Source organism: Ovis aries, chromosome 7 (assembly GCF_016772045.2).
Source record: "Ovis aries strain OAR_USU_Benz2616 breed Rambouillet chromosome 7, ARS-UI_Ramb_v3.0, whole genome shotgun sequence".
Lineage (NCBI taxonomy): Eukaryota > Metazoa > Chordata > Mammalia > Artiodactyla > Bovidae > Ovis > Ovis aries.
This window is the reverse complement of record NC_056060.1, coordinates 9534541-9552847: the sequence shown is the minus strand read 5'-3', so window position 1 is coordinate 9552847 and position 18307 is coordinate 9534541. Positions and strand designations below refer to the sequence as shown.

At 35.5% G+C, this 18307-nt stretch overlaps 1 protein-coding gene across 5 annotated transcripts in view; it reads right to left on the bottom strand.

Annotated features, from left to right (window-relative positions):
• The window catches only part of SCAMP1 (secretory carrier membrane protein 1), a 148390-nt gene that overhangs the window by 48525 nt on the left and 81558 nt on the right, over nt 1-18307 (bottom strand). For all 5 annotated transcript variants that reach the window (XM_027971482.2, XM_060418764.1, XM_042252006.1 and 2 more), the window contains 4 exons: nt 17859-17987; nt 13053-13212; nt 5107-5208; nt 2391-2508 (listed from right to left, as the gene is read on the bottom strand). In XM_027971482.2, coding sequence (XP_027827283.1) covers nt 2391-2508; nt 5107-5208; nt 13053-13212; nt 17859-17987 — 509 coding nt within the window. The remainder of the gene's footprint in view (nt 1-2390; nt 2509-5106; nt 5209-13052; nt 13213-17858; nt 17988-18307) is intronic.

Below are 18307 nucleotides of genomic sequence, written 5' to 3'. Positions count from 1 at the left end.
ACTGAAACAACGCAGAAGGCTGAAGTCCCCAAGGGAAAAGAGCCTGCACAGCAAAAGCACAGAGCGCAGAGAACTGACTGCCCTGGAGACGACTTTTACTTATGAGCGGAACGAAGAAATGGAGGCGGAAGACTAGTCTCAGAGGCAGGAGAATCAGGACATAATTAAGACAGCTGAGGAAGAGGGGCCACCTGCCACCCAGAAGGCTTCCGAGTCCGAGGAGGAGGAAAACGGAATTAGTAACTTCAGAAAGCAGAGTTTCAATAGTTATGCATATGTATGTCTAAAAGGGAGTAAAAGCTTAAATGTAGGAAAATATGGACAGGAAGAATATAGCCTAAGTTTCACAGTTTTGAGAAGGATTAAAGGCAAACATACAAGCCAAATATTTCAAGAATGCAGTTTTCCTAAATAAAAGGTACAGTTATTTCTATGCAATCCTTGTATACATTCTAAGTTACTAGAGAGTAAATTAAAGGAAAAACAATGTTATTTTAATGTGAGACACATCAAAAAGTATCATTTTAAAACAGAGGTGTTATTCACAAGGTTTCTATACCATGTTGGAACATGTGGGATCTAGGAAAATGGTACAGATGAACCAATTTCCAGGGTGGGACTAGAGACGCAGACAGACAGAAGGGGCGTGTGGACACAGCAGGGGAAGGGGAGAGTGTGACAAACCGGGAGATTGGGAGTGACACACACACACTACCACGTGTACGACACACACGTGGGAAGCTGGCGCACAGCACAGGGGTCTCAGCTTGGTGCTGTGACGACCTAGAGGGGCGGAGGGAGGCCAAGAGCGAGGGGACGTATGTGCACACAGAGCTGATTCACTTCCCTGTACACCAGAAACTAGCACAGCATTGTAAAGCAGTTATACATCCATAAAGTAGAAATGTATATTAATATATGTCTAATGTATTAGATGATGTAATAATATAGCAAGGAGATCCAACCAGTCCATCCTAAGGGAAATCAGTCCTGAATATTCTTTGGAAGGACTGATGCTGAAGCTGAAACTCTAATACTCTGGCCACCTGATGCAAAGAACTGACTCATTGGTAAAGACCCTGATGCTGGGAAAGATTGAAGGCAGGAGGAGAAGAAGGGGATGACAGAGGATGAGATGGTTGGATGGCATCACCAACTTGATGGACCTGAGTTTGAGTAAGCTCCAGGAGTTGCTGATGGACAGGGAAGCCTGGCGGCTGCAGTCCATGGGATCAAAAAGAGTCAGACACTACTAAGCAACTGAACTGAACTGAACTACATATCTAAAACACAGTAAAACTTCATATAAAATAAAAACAATTATTTTTTTCCCCTACCCTATGTAATCATTTTTTAAGGCAATAAAAACAGCCATGGGAATTCTATAGGAGGAAAGTCATCCTTCAGTATTTGTGGGGTATTGGTTCCATGATATCCCTTACCCTCACACAAAAGGGTACCAAAAATCTAAGGATGTTCTCAAGTCCCCTATACGAAGTGGGGCAGTATTTGCATATAACCTATGTACATCCTCCCTGTATGTATACTTGAAATCACCTCTAGATTACTTATATACTCTAATACAATGTAAACAGTTATTAAGCCAATTAGGTAGTATCTAAATAGTTGCCGATGTGGAGCAAATTCAAGTTTTGCTTTTTGGAACTTTCTGGAATTTTTTCCTCTAATATTTTCAATTTACAGTTACTCAAATTAGAGGATATGGAACCTGTGGCTATAGAGGGCCAACTGTATAGCTAACTGGGATTTTTACTAAAACCAAAATTCAATCTGTATTACAGCCTGAATCTGTTACCAGCTCACTTTATACTCTTAGGTAAAATAATTTAGCATTTTCAAATTTTAAATACAAATAAAACGTATGCACTACACACAGAATGGTTACTTCTATTTATTAACTGAGCTACTATGCCACGTTCAAAAAAAGAAATCAGAATATACAGAAAGATAACAAGTTTTTTAAATGAGGTTGATTCTTTAATCAATACAAGAAGGTTTCGGTTAATAAAAGTTTAAAATACTCCTTTTTTACAGGAAGTTTAAAATGTGATGCAATTTTCTAAAATTTATCTATGTATAACCCTTTTTTTTTGGGGGGGGGGGGCCTCACCATTCAGCATACAGGATCTTCCTCAACCAGGGATTGAACCCACGCCCCCTGCGCTAGGAGCAGTCTTAACCACTGGACCACCAGGGACGCCCATTCTATACATAACTTTTAATTGTGAAAAGTAATCTTCGGAGAGCAAACTTGCATAAGAACAACAATAAAATGACTTGAGGTTACACTAAATTAACAAGATGGGAAAATGAGAACTGAATATCAGGTTCACTAAAAAAATTTACAGACATAATGAAACTTCACTTACCTTTTTAAACATAACTAGTGAGATGACTGCTGATGCTGTGAAAAGTGCTGCTATAATTATCATCATGATTCCAACAGGAATACTTTTGTTGAGACCAGTAAGGGATGAAATCCAACCACTATAAAATTTTTAAAAAGTACAATTAGGCAAATAAGTTAACACACAATTTTAAAAACAATCACATAATAACTAACACATATTCAGCACTTATGAGCCAGGCAACATTTTAGTTCTCTGTATGCATTAACTCATTTAATTCTCACAACCCCTTATGATATATGTTATATTTAATCCCTATTTCACAGATGAGAAACTGAGTCACCAAGATTATCCAGTGACTTGCCCAAGGCCACACAGCTAATAAAAACAGCACAGTCTGAATTCAAACCTAAGCACCAAAATCCAGAGCCTTAAATATGAACACAAGATTTTACATTTTTTAAAACTGAGTTCATTATAATTTTTTTAAGTTTATTTTAAATTCTGTTTAATTATGTAAGAAAATATTTGAGAACCACATATTCAACAAAGAGCTAGCATTCAAAATATATAAAGTAAAGTTGTGTCTGACTCTTTGCGACCACATGGACTGTAGCCCACCAAGCTCCTCCATCCATGGGATTTTCCAGGCAAGAATGCCGGAGTGGATTGCCATTCCCTTCTCCAGGGGATCTTCAAGAACCTTCAAATCTCAACCTTAAAAGTAAATCTTTAAAATTAAAAAAATTTCAATTAGAAAGTAGAAGAGACAGTTCACCAAGAGGATATAAAGATGGCAAACAAGCACAAAAAAGATAAAACATAAGACATTAGAGAAATAAATATTAAAACCGCAGTGTGACATCACTACACAGCTATCAGAATGGCTTGGAAAAAAAAATGAGTGACAACACCAGAGTCTGGTGAAGATGTGGCGCTGAAGCACTCCTATGTTGTTGCTGGAACTGTAAAATGGTGCAGCTATTCTGGTGAACACTGTCTGGAAAATAGTTTTTTAAAAACACTAAACACGGAACTCCCTGGCAGTGCAGTGGTTAGGACTCTGCACTCTCACTGGTTTAATCCCTTGTTAGGGAACAGCCCCAGGGGGGTAAAAATCATTTTCAAATAAATAAATACAAATAAAAAACATGCAACTTCTATATGAACCAGCAATTTCACTCTTCTTCTTGGGTACTTATCACAGAGAAATGAAAATTTATGTTCACACAAAAGCTTGTTCATGAATGTTTATAGCAGAATAGCCCCAAACTAGGAACAATCCAAGGTCCTTCAACTGGAGAATGGTTAAACAAACTGTGGTCTATCCATACCATATGCTCTTCAGCAATGAAAAGGGATAACTACTCATAGACACAACAACCTGGATGGATCTCCAGAGTATTATGCTTAGTGAAGAAAACTAAAGGCTACATACTGTATGCATCCATTCGTATAACATACTTGAGGGGTCAAGCAGATCAGTGACTGCTAGTGTTAAGGAGGGAAGTGAGTGTGGCAATAAACAGCAGAATAAAGGATCTTTTGGTGATGAAAATATCCTCTGTCTTTACTGTATCAATGTCAAGATCTTGATTTTGATACTATACCATAGCTTTACAATTATGTTACCACTGGGGAAAACTGAATAAAGGATACTTGGGGATCTCTCATTATTTCTTACAGAGTCTGTGACTCAACAATTATCTCAGAATAAACAGCTTAATTTTTTAACGTCTGCTGAATTACATGAGATCTATCTTATAACAGGTCACCTTGTATGCAACCTCAGTAGCAGATTCCTGTGCGCTATTTGGTCACCTCACATGCCTCTATGCTCAGTTTTAACACTTCTTCCTAAGTCTGTACTAAAAAGCAAAAGAAATTATTTTGGCTTCATTATAAATAAAAAAGCACTGTTAACATAAACAGTGTGTTTCTTAATTAAACATTTAAAACATCTCCTTTCCGTCAAATGCTAAAGACTAAAAATTTTTAAATGATAATGAACACTACTTTTTCTGACTTAAAATGCCCTAATAAATTATATGCATGTATATGTGCTCGTTAGATCTGCAAAGCTATCAACAGCTGTCTGACCTTCAGTGTCTACTCTAATTCAGTAGTCACATACTACATTCAAGTCTTCAAATACACTCTAGTTACATGATCAGTTTGTAGCAAAGTTGCTTTGTATATGCTTTTAGCTTACAAAAATTCAACTGTATGCAACAGTTATGAGAAAGAGAGGGATGATTTTATAAATATGTATTCTTCTATGTACCATTTCACCCAAAGAACGTTGGCTCCAGAGTATCTGAAGAGAGACATAAAATTGATTACCTTCTAACTGGGGTCTAAACAGTCTCAGTTCCTGAGGGGCCCCCACTGAGCGAGCATTTCGCCATACTAAGAATGAGCCTATTGTTTAAAGACAGATCCTAAGCAAGCATGCAGTGACTCTACTTCTCAGACATGTGCGTGTGTGTTTGCAGGTATGTGTCTAGGAAAATGCATGTTTACATACCTAAAATAGCACTTTACACAGAACAAGTACTCTTTTCTTAAATTCCTTCAAAGGTTAGTCCTTAGGAAATTTTTTAATTGCTTTTTTAAATATTTGTTTACTTTAGCTAATCTGGTTTTTCTATGTCAAATACTTTTTAGGAATTCAAAAATTATATGAAGATATTAGAAGATGAGATTATAACTAGAGTAATTAAAGTAAATGACTTACCAGTTACCCCAATTATGAAATCCTGCAGCCTGGAGTACATGTACAGCAAACTGACAAATATAGACGAAAAAGAATACAAAGAATCTGAATGAACTGTCACTCCTGTTTTTAAAAACAAAGGGGGAAAGAAGGGGAGTAGGGAGAAAAAGAAAGGGAAAATGTCATCATTTTTCTCAATATTTTTACATTCACATGTAGACTGACATAAAAAATTAAAAAAACATTTTAAAAAGTATCAGTGGCAACTACCTGAACTGTCTACCCAAATGCTAGACAATGTTATTATTCTCACCAATTTCCAACTGCACCACAAAATATCTTGGCAAAAGAAAAATTATTTTGTTTTCATTTTTTATTAAATAGCTTCACTGAATTATAATTAACATATAATAAACTGCAAGTGTTTAAAATATACACTTCTGAAAGGTTTGACTTAAGTATATAACCATGAACATTTTCTAATCAAAACAGTGAACATAGTCCAAAGTTTTGTGTACCTGGTTAATTCCTCCCTCCCCACCCACTGCTTTCTGTCACAACAGTTACATATTTTAAGAGTTCCATTTAAATGGGATCATATAGTATATATTTTTTCCTTGTCTGCCTGCTTTCATTCAGCACAGTTATTTTCCAATTCACTCATGCTGTTGCCATGTAACGAAAGTCCGTTCCTCTTCACTGCTGAGTAGTATTCCACTGCACAGTATGCTAGTTAACCTATTCATTCATCTGCTGGTGGACAGTTAGACTGTTCATGGTTTCTCCTTCTACAAATAAAGCTGCCATGGACATTCATGTATATGTCCACATACGAACACTTATTTTTTTTCCTGGTAAATAATTACCTAGAAGTGGAATGGCTAGAACCCACGTTAGAGATAAGTTTAACTTTTTAAGAAACTGTAAAATTGTTTTTCAAAGTTGTTGTTCTACTTCATATTCTCAATGGGAGTATATGAGAATTCCAGTACCTCCACATTAAGACTTCACACAATCAATTCCTTAAATTTTAGCCATTCTAAGAGTTATACAGCGGTAACTCAATTTAAATTTGCATTTCCCTAATAACTAATGTTGAGCACATTTTCATCCACATTTTCGTCATCATACATCTCCTGTGGCGAACTATCAAAATATTTTTACAAGGTTTTAATTTCCTTTTTCCCCTTACTGTTGAGTTTTGTGAGTTTGAATATACAGGTCTTTTTATCAGATAAATGCTTTGCAGAATTTTCTCCCAGATTGTGCCTTTTTATTCTCTTAAGGATGCCTTTTAAAGAACAAAGTTTTATCTTTTTATGGACTCAAATTTATCAATTTGCCCTTTTATGAACCTTGATTTTATTGTTTTATCTAAGAAATCTGTGCCAAAGATACAAAGATTTTTTTCTTGTTTTCTCAAGAAGTTTTATATTTGTTGGTTTAACATTATGTCCCCTTTTTGAGTTAAGCTTTAAGATAAAGTATGAGGGATGGATTAAAGTTCTTTTATTACACATATAAATGCAATTATTCCAGTATCATTTCTTAAAAAGACTGTTCTTTCTGCACTACATTACCTTTGTACCTTTCTTAAAAAAATCACTTATCTATATATGGGTGGGTTTATTTCTGGACACTCTGTCTCATTCTTCTATTTGTCAACCTTTATGTCAGTATCACACCATCATGATTGCTTAAGTTTTCTAGAATGTCTTCAAATTAGGTATGTTAATCCTCCAGTTTTGCTTTTCAAAGTCTTTTTTCGAAGTTGTTTTGGCTATGCTAGGCTATTACATTTCTATATATCTTTTAGAATCACCTGGTTCATTTCTATAAAACAACCTAACGGGATTTTTATAGGGACTGCACTGAGTCTATAGATCCATTTGGGGAGAATTCACACCATATAATAATGCTGAGTCTTCCAATCCATTAACAAGGTGTATCTCTCATTTACATTTTCTACATAGATGATTACATCATCTGTGAATAAAGTCAGTTTACTCCTTCCTTTCTACTGTGAGGCTTCTTACTTGGTTTTCTGACCTGTTTATACTGGTGAGAACCTCTACTACAAAGTTTAAAGTAAGTGGTGAGAATAAACATCTTTATCTTGTTCTTGATCTTAAACAGAAAGCTTTTAGTCCTTCACCATTAAGTATGATGTTAAATGTTAGTTTTTCATAGATGCCCTTTATCAAGTTGAGACAGTTACCTTTTATTCTAACTTTGAGTGTTTTTATCATGAAAGTGAAGCTTTTTGGATTTTGTCAAATGTTTCTTTCGCATCAATTAAGATGATCATATGGTGAATTCCGATACCTAATTTTCTAATCTTAAACCGATCTTGAATTCCTAGAATTAGCTACTCACTTGATTGCAACACAATATCTTTAAACATACACAACATCTTTAAATACAGAAGTTGATTCTTTGGCAAGATTTTCAACTGTCCAAAGTTTACTCCATTTCTGCTCATCCCAGTGACTATTCCAACCCCAAAACACATTTTTGGAAGTCTTCATTAGGGAAGATTTGTCCCTTCTGCTTCATTTATTTAACAATCATTTATTTATATTAATATGAGCATGGCTCATACATATATAAGTTCTTTCTTCTTATTAATGTTTTTGCTTTGTTACCTGTGTACCAAGAAACCAGAGTATCAGACTGGTTAAAATGATATATGTAACATATACTCTGAAGAGAGTTTCATAAATAGAATAATGTCCAAAGGCATCACAACAGCTACTTCAGTTACCTAACAGGGATCTTTCTAGTTAGTTCCAAACTCACAGATAAATTCTAGAAGCTGAATCTACCTAATAAAACCTCTAAGAAATTTTTACAAGGTACAGAATATGTTTTAAAAAGTAAGCCTCTTCAATAGGTGGTGCTGGGAAAACTGAAAAAGCTACAAGTGAAAGAATGAAAAGAGAGCACTTCCTAACATCATAAACAAAAATAAACTCAAAATGGATTAAAGACTTAAATGTAAGGCAGAAACTATAAAGCTCTCATAGAGGAAAATAAAGGAAGTACACTCTTCAACATGCATCATAAGATCCTCTTTGAAATAAAAATAAACAAATGGGACTTAAGCTTAAAAGTTTCACAGCAAAGCAAACTATAAATAAGATTAAAAGACAACCCTCAGAGTAGAAGAAAATAATAGCAAACAAAACAACCAACAAAGGATTAATCTCCAGAATATATAAGCAGTTCATACAGATCACATCAGGAAAACAAAGAGCCCAATCAAAAAATGGGCAAAAGACTTAAACAGACATTTCTCCAAAGAAGACATACAGATGGCTAATAAGCACACAAAAAGATGTTCAACATCGTCCAGCGTTAGAGAAATGCAAATCAAAACTACACTGAAGAATCACCTCACACCAGTCAGAATGGCCATCATCAAAAAATCTACAAACAACAAATGCTGGAGAGGGTGTGGAGAAAAGGGAACCCTCTTGCACCACTGGTGGGAATGTAAATCAATACAGCCACTATGGAAGACAGTATGGAGATTTCTTTAAAAAACAGGAATAAAACTACCATATGACGCAACAATCCTACTACAGGGCATATACCCTGAGGAAACCATTAACTGAAAAAGACATATGTATCCCAATGTAAAATGCAGCACTATTTACAACAGCAAAGACACAGAAGCAACCTGATGTCCACTGACGAATGAATGGATAAAGAAGCCGCGGTATATTTATACAATGGAATATTACTCAGCCATAAAAGGAATGCATTTGAGTCAGTTCTAATGAGGTGGATGAACCTGGTGCCTATCATACAGAGTGAAGTCAGAAAAACAAGTATCATATTTTAATGCATAATCCAGAAAGACGGCATTGATGAGCCTATTTGCAGGGCAGCAATGAGACACAGACATAGAGAAAAGACTTCCGGACACGGGAGGGGGAAGGAGAGGGTGGGGCAAATGGAGAGAGTAACATAGAAACATATGCACTACCATACACAAAATAGATAGCCAGTGAGAATTTGCTATCATGATGCAGGAGCTCAAACCTGGTACTCTGTGACAACTTGCGGGAGTTGGGGGGGGGGGGGTAGGAGGAGGGAAGGAGGTTCAAGAGGGAGGGGACATATGTATACCTGTGGCTAATTCATGTTGATGCATGGCAGAAACCAACACAATACTGTAGAGCAATTATCCTTCGATTAAAAATAAATTTAAAAAATATAAACATTAAGCTGTCCTAATAAAAGGAAAGTATTTCTAAAATATTGCTCTCAAATAGTCATGAAGGAATGTAAAGACTGGTTCGCCTTCCTTCTTTATGCGTAAGCTGCTGCTGTTGCTGTTTAGTCACTAAGTCCTGTCCAACTCTCTTTGCGACCCCATGAACCGTAGCCTGCCAGGCTTCTCTGTTCATGGGATTTCCCAAGCAAGAATAGTGGGGTCGGTTGCATTTCCTCCTCCAGGGGATACTACAACCAAGGGATTGAACCTGTGTCTCCTGCACTGGCAGGTAGATTCTTCACCGCTGAGCTACCAAGGAAGCTCCCATATGTATAGCTCAGTTCAGTTCAGTTGCTCAGTTGTGTTCAACTCTTTGCGACCCCATGAATTGCAGCACGCCAGGCCTCCCTATCCATCACCAACTTCCGGAGTTCACTCAGATTCATGTCCACCGAGTCCGTGATGCCATCCAGCCATCTCAGCCTCGGTCGTCCCCTTCTTCTCCTGCCCTCAATCCCTCCCAGCATCAGAGTCTTTCCCAATGAGTCAACTCTTCGCATGAGGTGGCCAGAGTACTGGAGTTTCAGCTTTAGCATCATTCCATCCAAAGAAATCCCAGGACTGATCTCCTTCAGAATGGACTGGTTGGATCTCCTTGCAGTCCAAGGGACTCTCAAGAGTCTTCTCCAACACCACAGTTCAAAAGCATCAATTCTTTGGCGCTCAGCCTTCTTCACAGTCCAACTCTCACATCCATACATGACTACTGGAAAAACCATAGCCTTGACTAGATGGACCTTAGTTGGCAAAGTAATGTCTCTGCTTTTGAATATGCTATCTAGGATGGTCATAACTTTTCTTCCAAGGAATAAGTGTCTTTTAATTTCATGGCTGCAGTCACCATCTGCAGTGATTTTGGAGCCCAAAAAAATAAAGTCTGACACTGTTTCCACTGTTTCCCCATCTATTTCCCATGCAGTGATGGGACCGGATGCCATGATCTTCGTTTTCTGAATGTTGAGCTTTAAGTCAACTTTTTCACTCTCCTCTTTCACTTTCATCAAGAGGCTTTTTAGTTCCTCTTTACTTTCTGCCATAAGGGTGGTGTCATCTGCATATCTGAGGTTATTGATATTTCTCCCAGCAATCTTGATTCCAGCTTGTGCTTCTTTCAGTCCAGTGTTTCTCTCTCTCTTTCTACATAGAAGTTAAATAAGCAGGGTGACAATATACAACCTTGATGTACTCCTTTTCCTATTTGGAACCAGTCTATTGTTCCATGTCCAGTTCTAACTGTTGCTTCCTGACCTGCATACAGGTTTCTCAAGAGGCAGGTCAGCTGGTCTGATATTCCCATCTCTTTCAGAATTTTCCACAGTTTATTGTGATCCACACAAATGCTTTGGCATAGTCAATAAAGCAGAAATAAATGTTTTTCTAGAACTCTCTTGCTTTTTTGATGATCCAGCGAATGTTGGCAATTTGATCTCTGGTTCTTCTGCCTTTTCTAAAACCAGCTTGAACATCAGGAAGTTCACGGTTCACGTATTGCTGAAGCCTGGCTTGGAGAATTTTGAGCGTTACTTTACTAGCATGTGAGATGAGTGCAATTGTGCGGTAGTTTGAGCATTCTTTGGCATTGCCTTTCTTTGGGATTGAAATGAAAACTGACCTTTTCCAGTCCTGCGGCCACTCCTGAGTTTTCCAAATTTGCTGGCATATTGAGTGCAGCACTTTCATAGCATCATCTTTCAGGATTTTAAATATATGTATAGTTAGTTCATATAAAAGCACAGCTATGAAATGAGTTTTACTATCTTCTTGTCCAGAAAGAAAAAAGTTGGTTGATCAAATGAGGCAGACAAATTCTATAGAGAAATATGTTTAGCCTCCTTAAATAGTAAAAGTAGAAAGATGCACAGCTAGTATACTACATTGATGAAACAGAAACCTCAGAGTCTGTCGTTTTTTCTACTTTTACTATTTAAGGAAGCTAAACATATTTTTTAATAGACTTTGTTTCTTTCATTTGATCGACCCATCTTTCTGTTTCTGGACAACAAGACAGTAAAATTAATCTCATATACACTTACTACACTAATATAAATGAGTATTTTTAAATCACTTCAATTTATAGCACTTAGAGAGCTATAAATTCCACATGCCAGCACTTACTGAACTATCTGGACTTTAACTTCCAAGAGTGTACAAATCTTCCTCTATGTAATCTATCCAAATTATTACAAAGGTAAAATCAGTCTAATTCTAATTTTCAAACAGTTGTTCTGTTTTTAACTATACAAAGAGTTACTTAAAATATACTTCCTCACTTCAAAACAATATAGAAAAGTGATTCTGACTTCCCCGTGAAAACAATTTTACAATACTAGTTGCAATTCCCTGCCAAAAGCCTAAAATTTATTAAAGACCTGTATGCTAAAAAACTGAGGTAGTTTTTGACAACCAATCTGTTATTTTCCATTAGATCCAAAGATTCCTTCCTTCCGCCCATATATTTTTTTCCCTTCATTCCATTTCTAACCAATTTAGTTTTCTGTTGCACGACACTTTTTTCTCCAAATTCCCTAATCTTCCCCATTTCCTTCCTTTTCATTTTCGGTTTCCATGTTTTCATTTCTAATTCCATTTGGCAAGAGTTTGGGGGACTGAGAAGAGCAGAGGTGGGGGAGGCGGTGATACACATTCTGGATAATCAACGATAGTTTTTGTTGAAAAGGAAAATAAGTTAAACAACTGAATGTAGCCCTCTAATTTCTCTAATACATCGTCTGCACAATACACGCCTATTTCATAGTAATGTTGCTCCATGTGCATGCGAGCTGAAAAAGGTTTGTCATTCATAAACGAGTTTACTCAAATAAAAAGTAAGCCGATCGACAACTGAATGCATGGACTCATCTAAGGCTAGCATCTAAATCAGCATTCCCCAATGTTTATTTTCTGAAGCAATAAAAGATACCTCACATACAGACACATATAATGGTTTCACGGTTACACCACAAAGCACACTAAGCTCTTAAAGAAACCTAAGAAATTCTGAAATGAAGAAACTTATTTAGTTTTATTATCCCACTTAACTTCCCAAACTTAAGCTAATGAGCATTTTTTCCTACAACACTTAGTAACAGCCCATAGAACACGCACTTAGGAAATGTTTATCCTACCCATTCATTAAAATATATCATGCAAAATAGTATACTTAATCTTACAGTCTAAATGGTTTTAAAATGTCACTGCCTTTTGAAAAATCAAAAATGAATTTACACAGAAAATAATTACCAAGTTGCTAGGTAAAGTGACTCACTTTAAATATTACCTTAGCTAGGTTACCCAGATCCATTTAAAAAATTAGGATTAATCACCACTTTTGACTTTTTTTTGAAGGCAAAAATAGGAATAAAATATTCTTATGGAAAAGAATCTTTCACAAATATTAAGACTTAAGTTTGTTCTCATTTTCCCCTCATTCATTTTCATGTTTGGTCTTTTTTCTCAAGTGGGAGAAAAGAACAGGATATTGTTAGTTACAAGGTCGAATGAACATACAGCAAGTTAGAGATGGGCTTAATACACAGAGACGTTATATATGGACTTTTCTGAAGGTATACTGTACAATAATAAAAAGCTTGAAACATGAACATATGTCACTTTTACCTTTAAGGTGTACTACAAATTATTTACTTCACAGGTTTAAAGAGCACATGATAAAGTACACACATTTTACCTGAAAGCTCCGTAAAGTGGTCTGTACCAACAGACAAATGAACAAGGAGTAAAAAGTAAGAACCACAGGATACTCAATCCAAAATCAACCCCTCTTGGAGGATCAACACAAAACCAAGCCAAGCATCCGAAGATATTTAGAAACAGTGTTACAGCATGGACTGTGGAATTAAAAAACAAAACAGAAAAGAAATGTTTATGTTCAATGTATGTATTCATTTAACAGAAACTATCATTGAAAAAAGACTTCCTAAAAGCACATATAGTCTACCCCATTTCCATTTAGTATTTTTCAAAACATTGCTGTTTTTTACACGTTTGATTTGAAAACAGAGTATTCACAGGAAAAGGAGTTCTAATACATGCACTGTTTGGCAAAAATTCTTTTGGCCCTTTCCTAATGGGCAATTACACTGCTAAACCAGAGAAGCACGACCTCAAGGGCTTCTTCCCTAAGAAGGAAACATGTGATGTATCTCTTGATCCAAGGCCCAAGCAGGAAAGTAGTGGCTGCCAGGAAAAGAACCAGGACTTGAGAAGAAAAAGATCCTACACTTAGAACTATAATTTTTATAGCACAGGGCTGCAGGCTCCTCCCAGCATGAATTACACAAGAGAATACTAGAGAAGTGCCCTGTGCAATCTCATTGTAACATTTTTAAGCAATAAAATTAATTAGAATGACTGGACTGAAACTACTACTACAGTAGAAACTTCCAGTGACTACACAGTCAATCTATAAGGATTATTAACTCATTTTCATAAAGTTGCCCATTTTCTAAAGTCCTGGCATTAAAAACAGTGTTTTGGTAAGGGATTACATTTATTTCAAAAAAAGTAAAGTTTACAATGATGCACTTGACCTACTTTGGCAGATCATTCTTTTTGTTAATACAAATAGACCTTGGCAAACTCTTCCTATAATCTTAATAATTACTTTGCCTGACAGACCAAAACCCAAAAATCTGAGTAACATCTAAGAACACTATTATCCTAAAGAATATTGACCCATTATAACTAGTAACTTTTTTAAAGGATTTTTTTAAAATTTATTCACAGGCTGAATTTTTCAATAAGAAATAAACCATTTCAAAAGTTAAAGTACTGTTTAATGTAAATTATCAGTACAGTAAAAATATGTTAACAAACTACTACCTTAATTAAAAACAACAAATGGTAAACCTAGTGAATATAAATTTAAAAAATACATTTTCAACATACATTAAAAAAGCTTTAAAATTTCTTTAAATTATTAATCAAAAAATTGATAGTTAATGAAGTAAGATATACACAAATTCCAGGGTGCCTCTAAATTTGCCTTTATCTAACAACCAGATAAATACACAAATGCTAGGGAAGGAGAGCAAGCCCCAGAGGAAGAATGAAAATACATGGGTTTGAGTGACATATACTGAGCTAAGCAACCTCCGTGCATTTCAGGTTTTCAACTGAAGAAGGGCACAAGCCCTTCCAACTTTAAAATTCCATCCCATTCTACCACACAGGAAAGACTCTTACTTATTCCCATTAGGATTCCTAAGTCATGAAAACTAGCTTATAATAAATTTACTCAAAATCCTTGGCCTCAAAATAAAAGTAGTTCTGTTAAGGGCTTAAAAACAGAATTTGAGATATTGTGTGATATTATTCTGTAATATTAAATGGAATCCAACTGCCTAAAACCATTATAAATGTTCAGAACATTAAGTCAAATTTCAACCTCTAAAGAAGTAACTTTTTAAGGTTTATCCCCTAATCTGTTTAAGAAAAAAAGACAGAATATACGGGTATGTGTATTTTAAAGCTCACAAAAATTCTTTTCAGAATAGATTAAAATGTCAATTAAATTTTGTGTAATCTATTAAAATTTTTTCTATATGTTTTCATAGTAACCAGCAACTATGATCATTTGTATCCCAATGAAGAGTAAAACATGTAGGTCTACTTACTAAACAATCAGTCCTCTTACACAGAGACCAAAAAAAAACACACAGAAGGTCTAGGTAAAGTGAAATGCACGATTCTATGTTGTTAATTTCAATCCAACTTCAGTCCACTTGATGGATTTCAATTGTGGGTAAAATACTTAAGAAATTTTAGGCCGTTTTGTTTATATTATTCGCAAGTTGAATGATCCTCCTTCTTATAAAATTTCTATTTGCTTTATTAAGCACTCAAATCTGGTATTAGTGGACCTAAATTTGCAACCATCATTGGAATAGTCTTCTTGCTAAGTCCTGCATTACAATATAAGATACCTAAAATAAACAATTTTAGGACAGTATATTATCTTTTTCAATAAATGGTCTTTAACGTAGCTGATGTTTTTAAATTTTCTTTTTCTTTTCTTCTTTAAATTCAAGAGTATAGTCAAAAAGAGGTTGAGATTAATTTCATATTGGTATTTCTAATTGCTTCAGTTCCTTTATAGAGATTACTTGCCTTAAGAAAAGTACCATTGAAAGCATATCTTCATCATATTTGAGTTTAAAATGTAAATTACTTCTTTATTTTGGTACCTTGTAGGTGGCATAACATGGGAATCTAAACTCTGGGATCTAGAATCAAGCCATCTGAATCCAACTTTACTTGCTGAGTAATCTTGGGCAAGTTAGTCAGATTCTCTAAGCTTTAGTTTCTCAAACTATAAAGCTAGATAATATAATACCTGCTTCATAGTGTGGTTTTAAGATTTAATAATGTAATATATATACAGTGATTAGCTCTGTGCTTCGCACAAAGTAAATCCTGGATAAATGTTATCTTTTGTTAGAATTATTATTACAGTGTGATAATATTCTCCAGGCCAGAATACTGGAGTGGGTAGCCTTTCCCTTCTCCAGGGTATCTTCTCAACCCAGGGATCAAACTCACATCTCCTGCATTGCAGGCGGATTCTTTACCAACTAAGCTATCAGGGAAGCCCATTACATTGTGAAAGCATTAGTCAACTCCAAAATCAGTAACAAGCTAGACTTCTTGAAAATAACTTACTAAAACAGCCTATATCTTATGAAATTGAGAGACATTACTAAGCTAGCACTAGATCGTACTTTGTTGCAGATAGTTTTTTCAAATCAGAACCTTAAATGGATGGAATACAGATCTACCAACTGAACAGGGTTGGGAAAAACTATAGCCAACTATGTTATTCGTAAGAACCTCACAAAGTTATATGTAACTAGGACAAAACAGACCTATTTTGAAACAATCAGCACTGGTAAGTGAAAGGGAAGTGAAGTCACTCAGTCGTGTCCGACTCTTTGCGACCCGTGGACTGTAGCCCACCAAGCTCCTCTGTCCATGGGATTCTCCAGGCAAGAATACTGGAGTGGGTTGCCATTTCCTTCTCCAGCACTGGTAAAGCAGTTAACTATTCGGTTAAAATTCATCATCTTCCCCATTCAATCTATATTTACCAAATTCCCTATAGAATTTTCTTCCAACACCCATCTCCCCTATCTAAAACAGATTTTTTCACTAATAAGTCGAAGAACTTATACTTAAAACGCTAGGCCAATGTGCTGTGCTTAGTCGCTCAGTCGTGTCTGACTCTTTGAGACCCCATGCACTGTACCCCGCCAGGCTCCTCTGTCCATGAGGATTCTCCAGGCAAGAATACTGGAGTGGGTTGCCATGTCCTCCTCCAGGGGATCTTCCCAACCCAGAGATCAATCCCACACTGCAAACGGATTCTTTACCATCTGAGCCACCAGGGAAGCCCAATTATTTTAATCTGCATATATTTAATGATATATTGATCAAATAAAATATGAGTTGTTAGTATGGACAGATATGGAATCAAAACCTTTAATAAAAATTTGTAGCACTACTGACAGGATTAACCAAAGAAGTCAGATTGACAACATAATCTCAAAAGAAACTAAAAACAAGAGTTAAACATGTACTATCCATAAGGGGTCACTTCTCACATTCCAAAGCAACCTCGCAATGCTGCTGAAAGATTTTTAGGAAAATGATCTCATATATTTGGTGGAGAGAGGCTCCTTAATCATACAGTAAGAACACACAAATTTTCTCCAACAAGAATGTACTCCACAATGCATTTATTAACTCAGCAGTTGTGCAAGTAAGAAGTCATGGCAGCTACCTCTCCTACCAAAACAATGATGTCAAATGGGGCTAAGACTGCTGTTTGGAATAAAAATAAAACAATAAGTGGGAATTCTGTGTACATACAAAAACTGGTAACAGTTTGACATTTAGTTTTAATATTCCATGTGCTGTAATTATATCCAAAGTATTGTGAACATCACATCCTAAAATGTATGTCCTACTGTTCTATTTAATGAAATATCCAGTGTCAATTCAGCACTTTCAATAATAAAAGTGTTCCTCTCCACTTGAAAGTGAACAGTAAATAGTGCTCAAAGCTCGAAGAGAAATAATTTATAATATTTCAACAGTTTAAGCCCTTTTATAAGATAGTCTAATGCTTTACAGCTTTCATTTGCATAAAATCCTACAAATAATTATTTCAAAGGATTATTACCTAGATAAGATTTTTCAGAGAAAAAGGATCACTGCAAAATTCCACCATATGATAGGGAAGTCCCTTCCTCAAAAGAATGCCAGTTCTCAGTACACAGACCTTCCTCAGATAAGAACTTAGACCGCCACATACTGCACAATTCTGAAGTAACTAAACGTCTGTGTCACTCAAATTTAAAATATCCATAGGAAAGGACCAATTAATGATGCGACCTTAATATATGAGTTTAAGGTAGATTTTTGACAATAAAATATAAACACTTTCAAACAAATATATAATTTATTCTATACTCACACATCCATAAGTAGTACATAATCTTTACTGTTTTTTGGAATTCTACAGGGATATCTACAGAAAAATCCTGATAAAAACAAGGGCCAACAGGAAAATTGTCAGGAAGAGGTGGCCAATTGTTTTTTCTGCCTGCAAAAAAAAAAAAAAGAAAGTTATTTATATAAGTACAAATATTGCTATTCTTTTTGCATGTAATTATTCGTTTCATAATAAAGACTATTATCTATTCTTTTAACAGTTTAAAAATATAACACTGTAATATCTACATTCCTACAACTCTGAAAACCAAGCTTTCTATTTTTAAAATTTTTCCCAGAATATCAATTAGATGGTAAAATAATTTTCCAGTGTCATACCACTTATGTAAGTTGAAACAACAAAAGAAAAAAAGGGCATAGGGACATATGCTATGACTCTTCCCTAAAAAGAGAGTTATTTCAAAGTCCTAA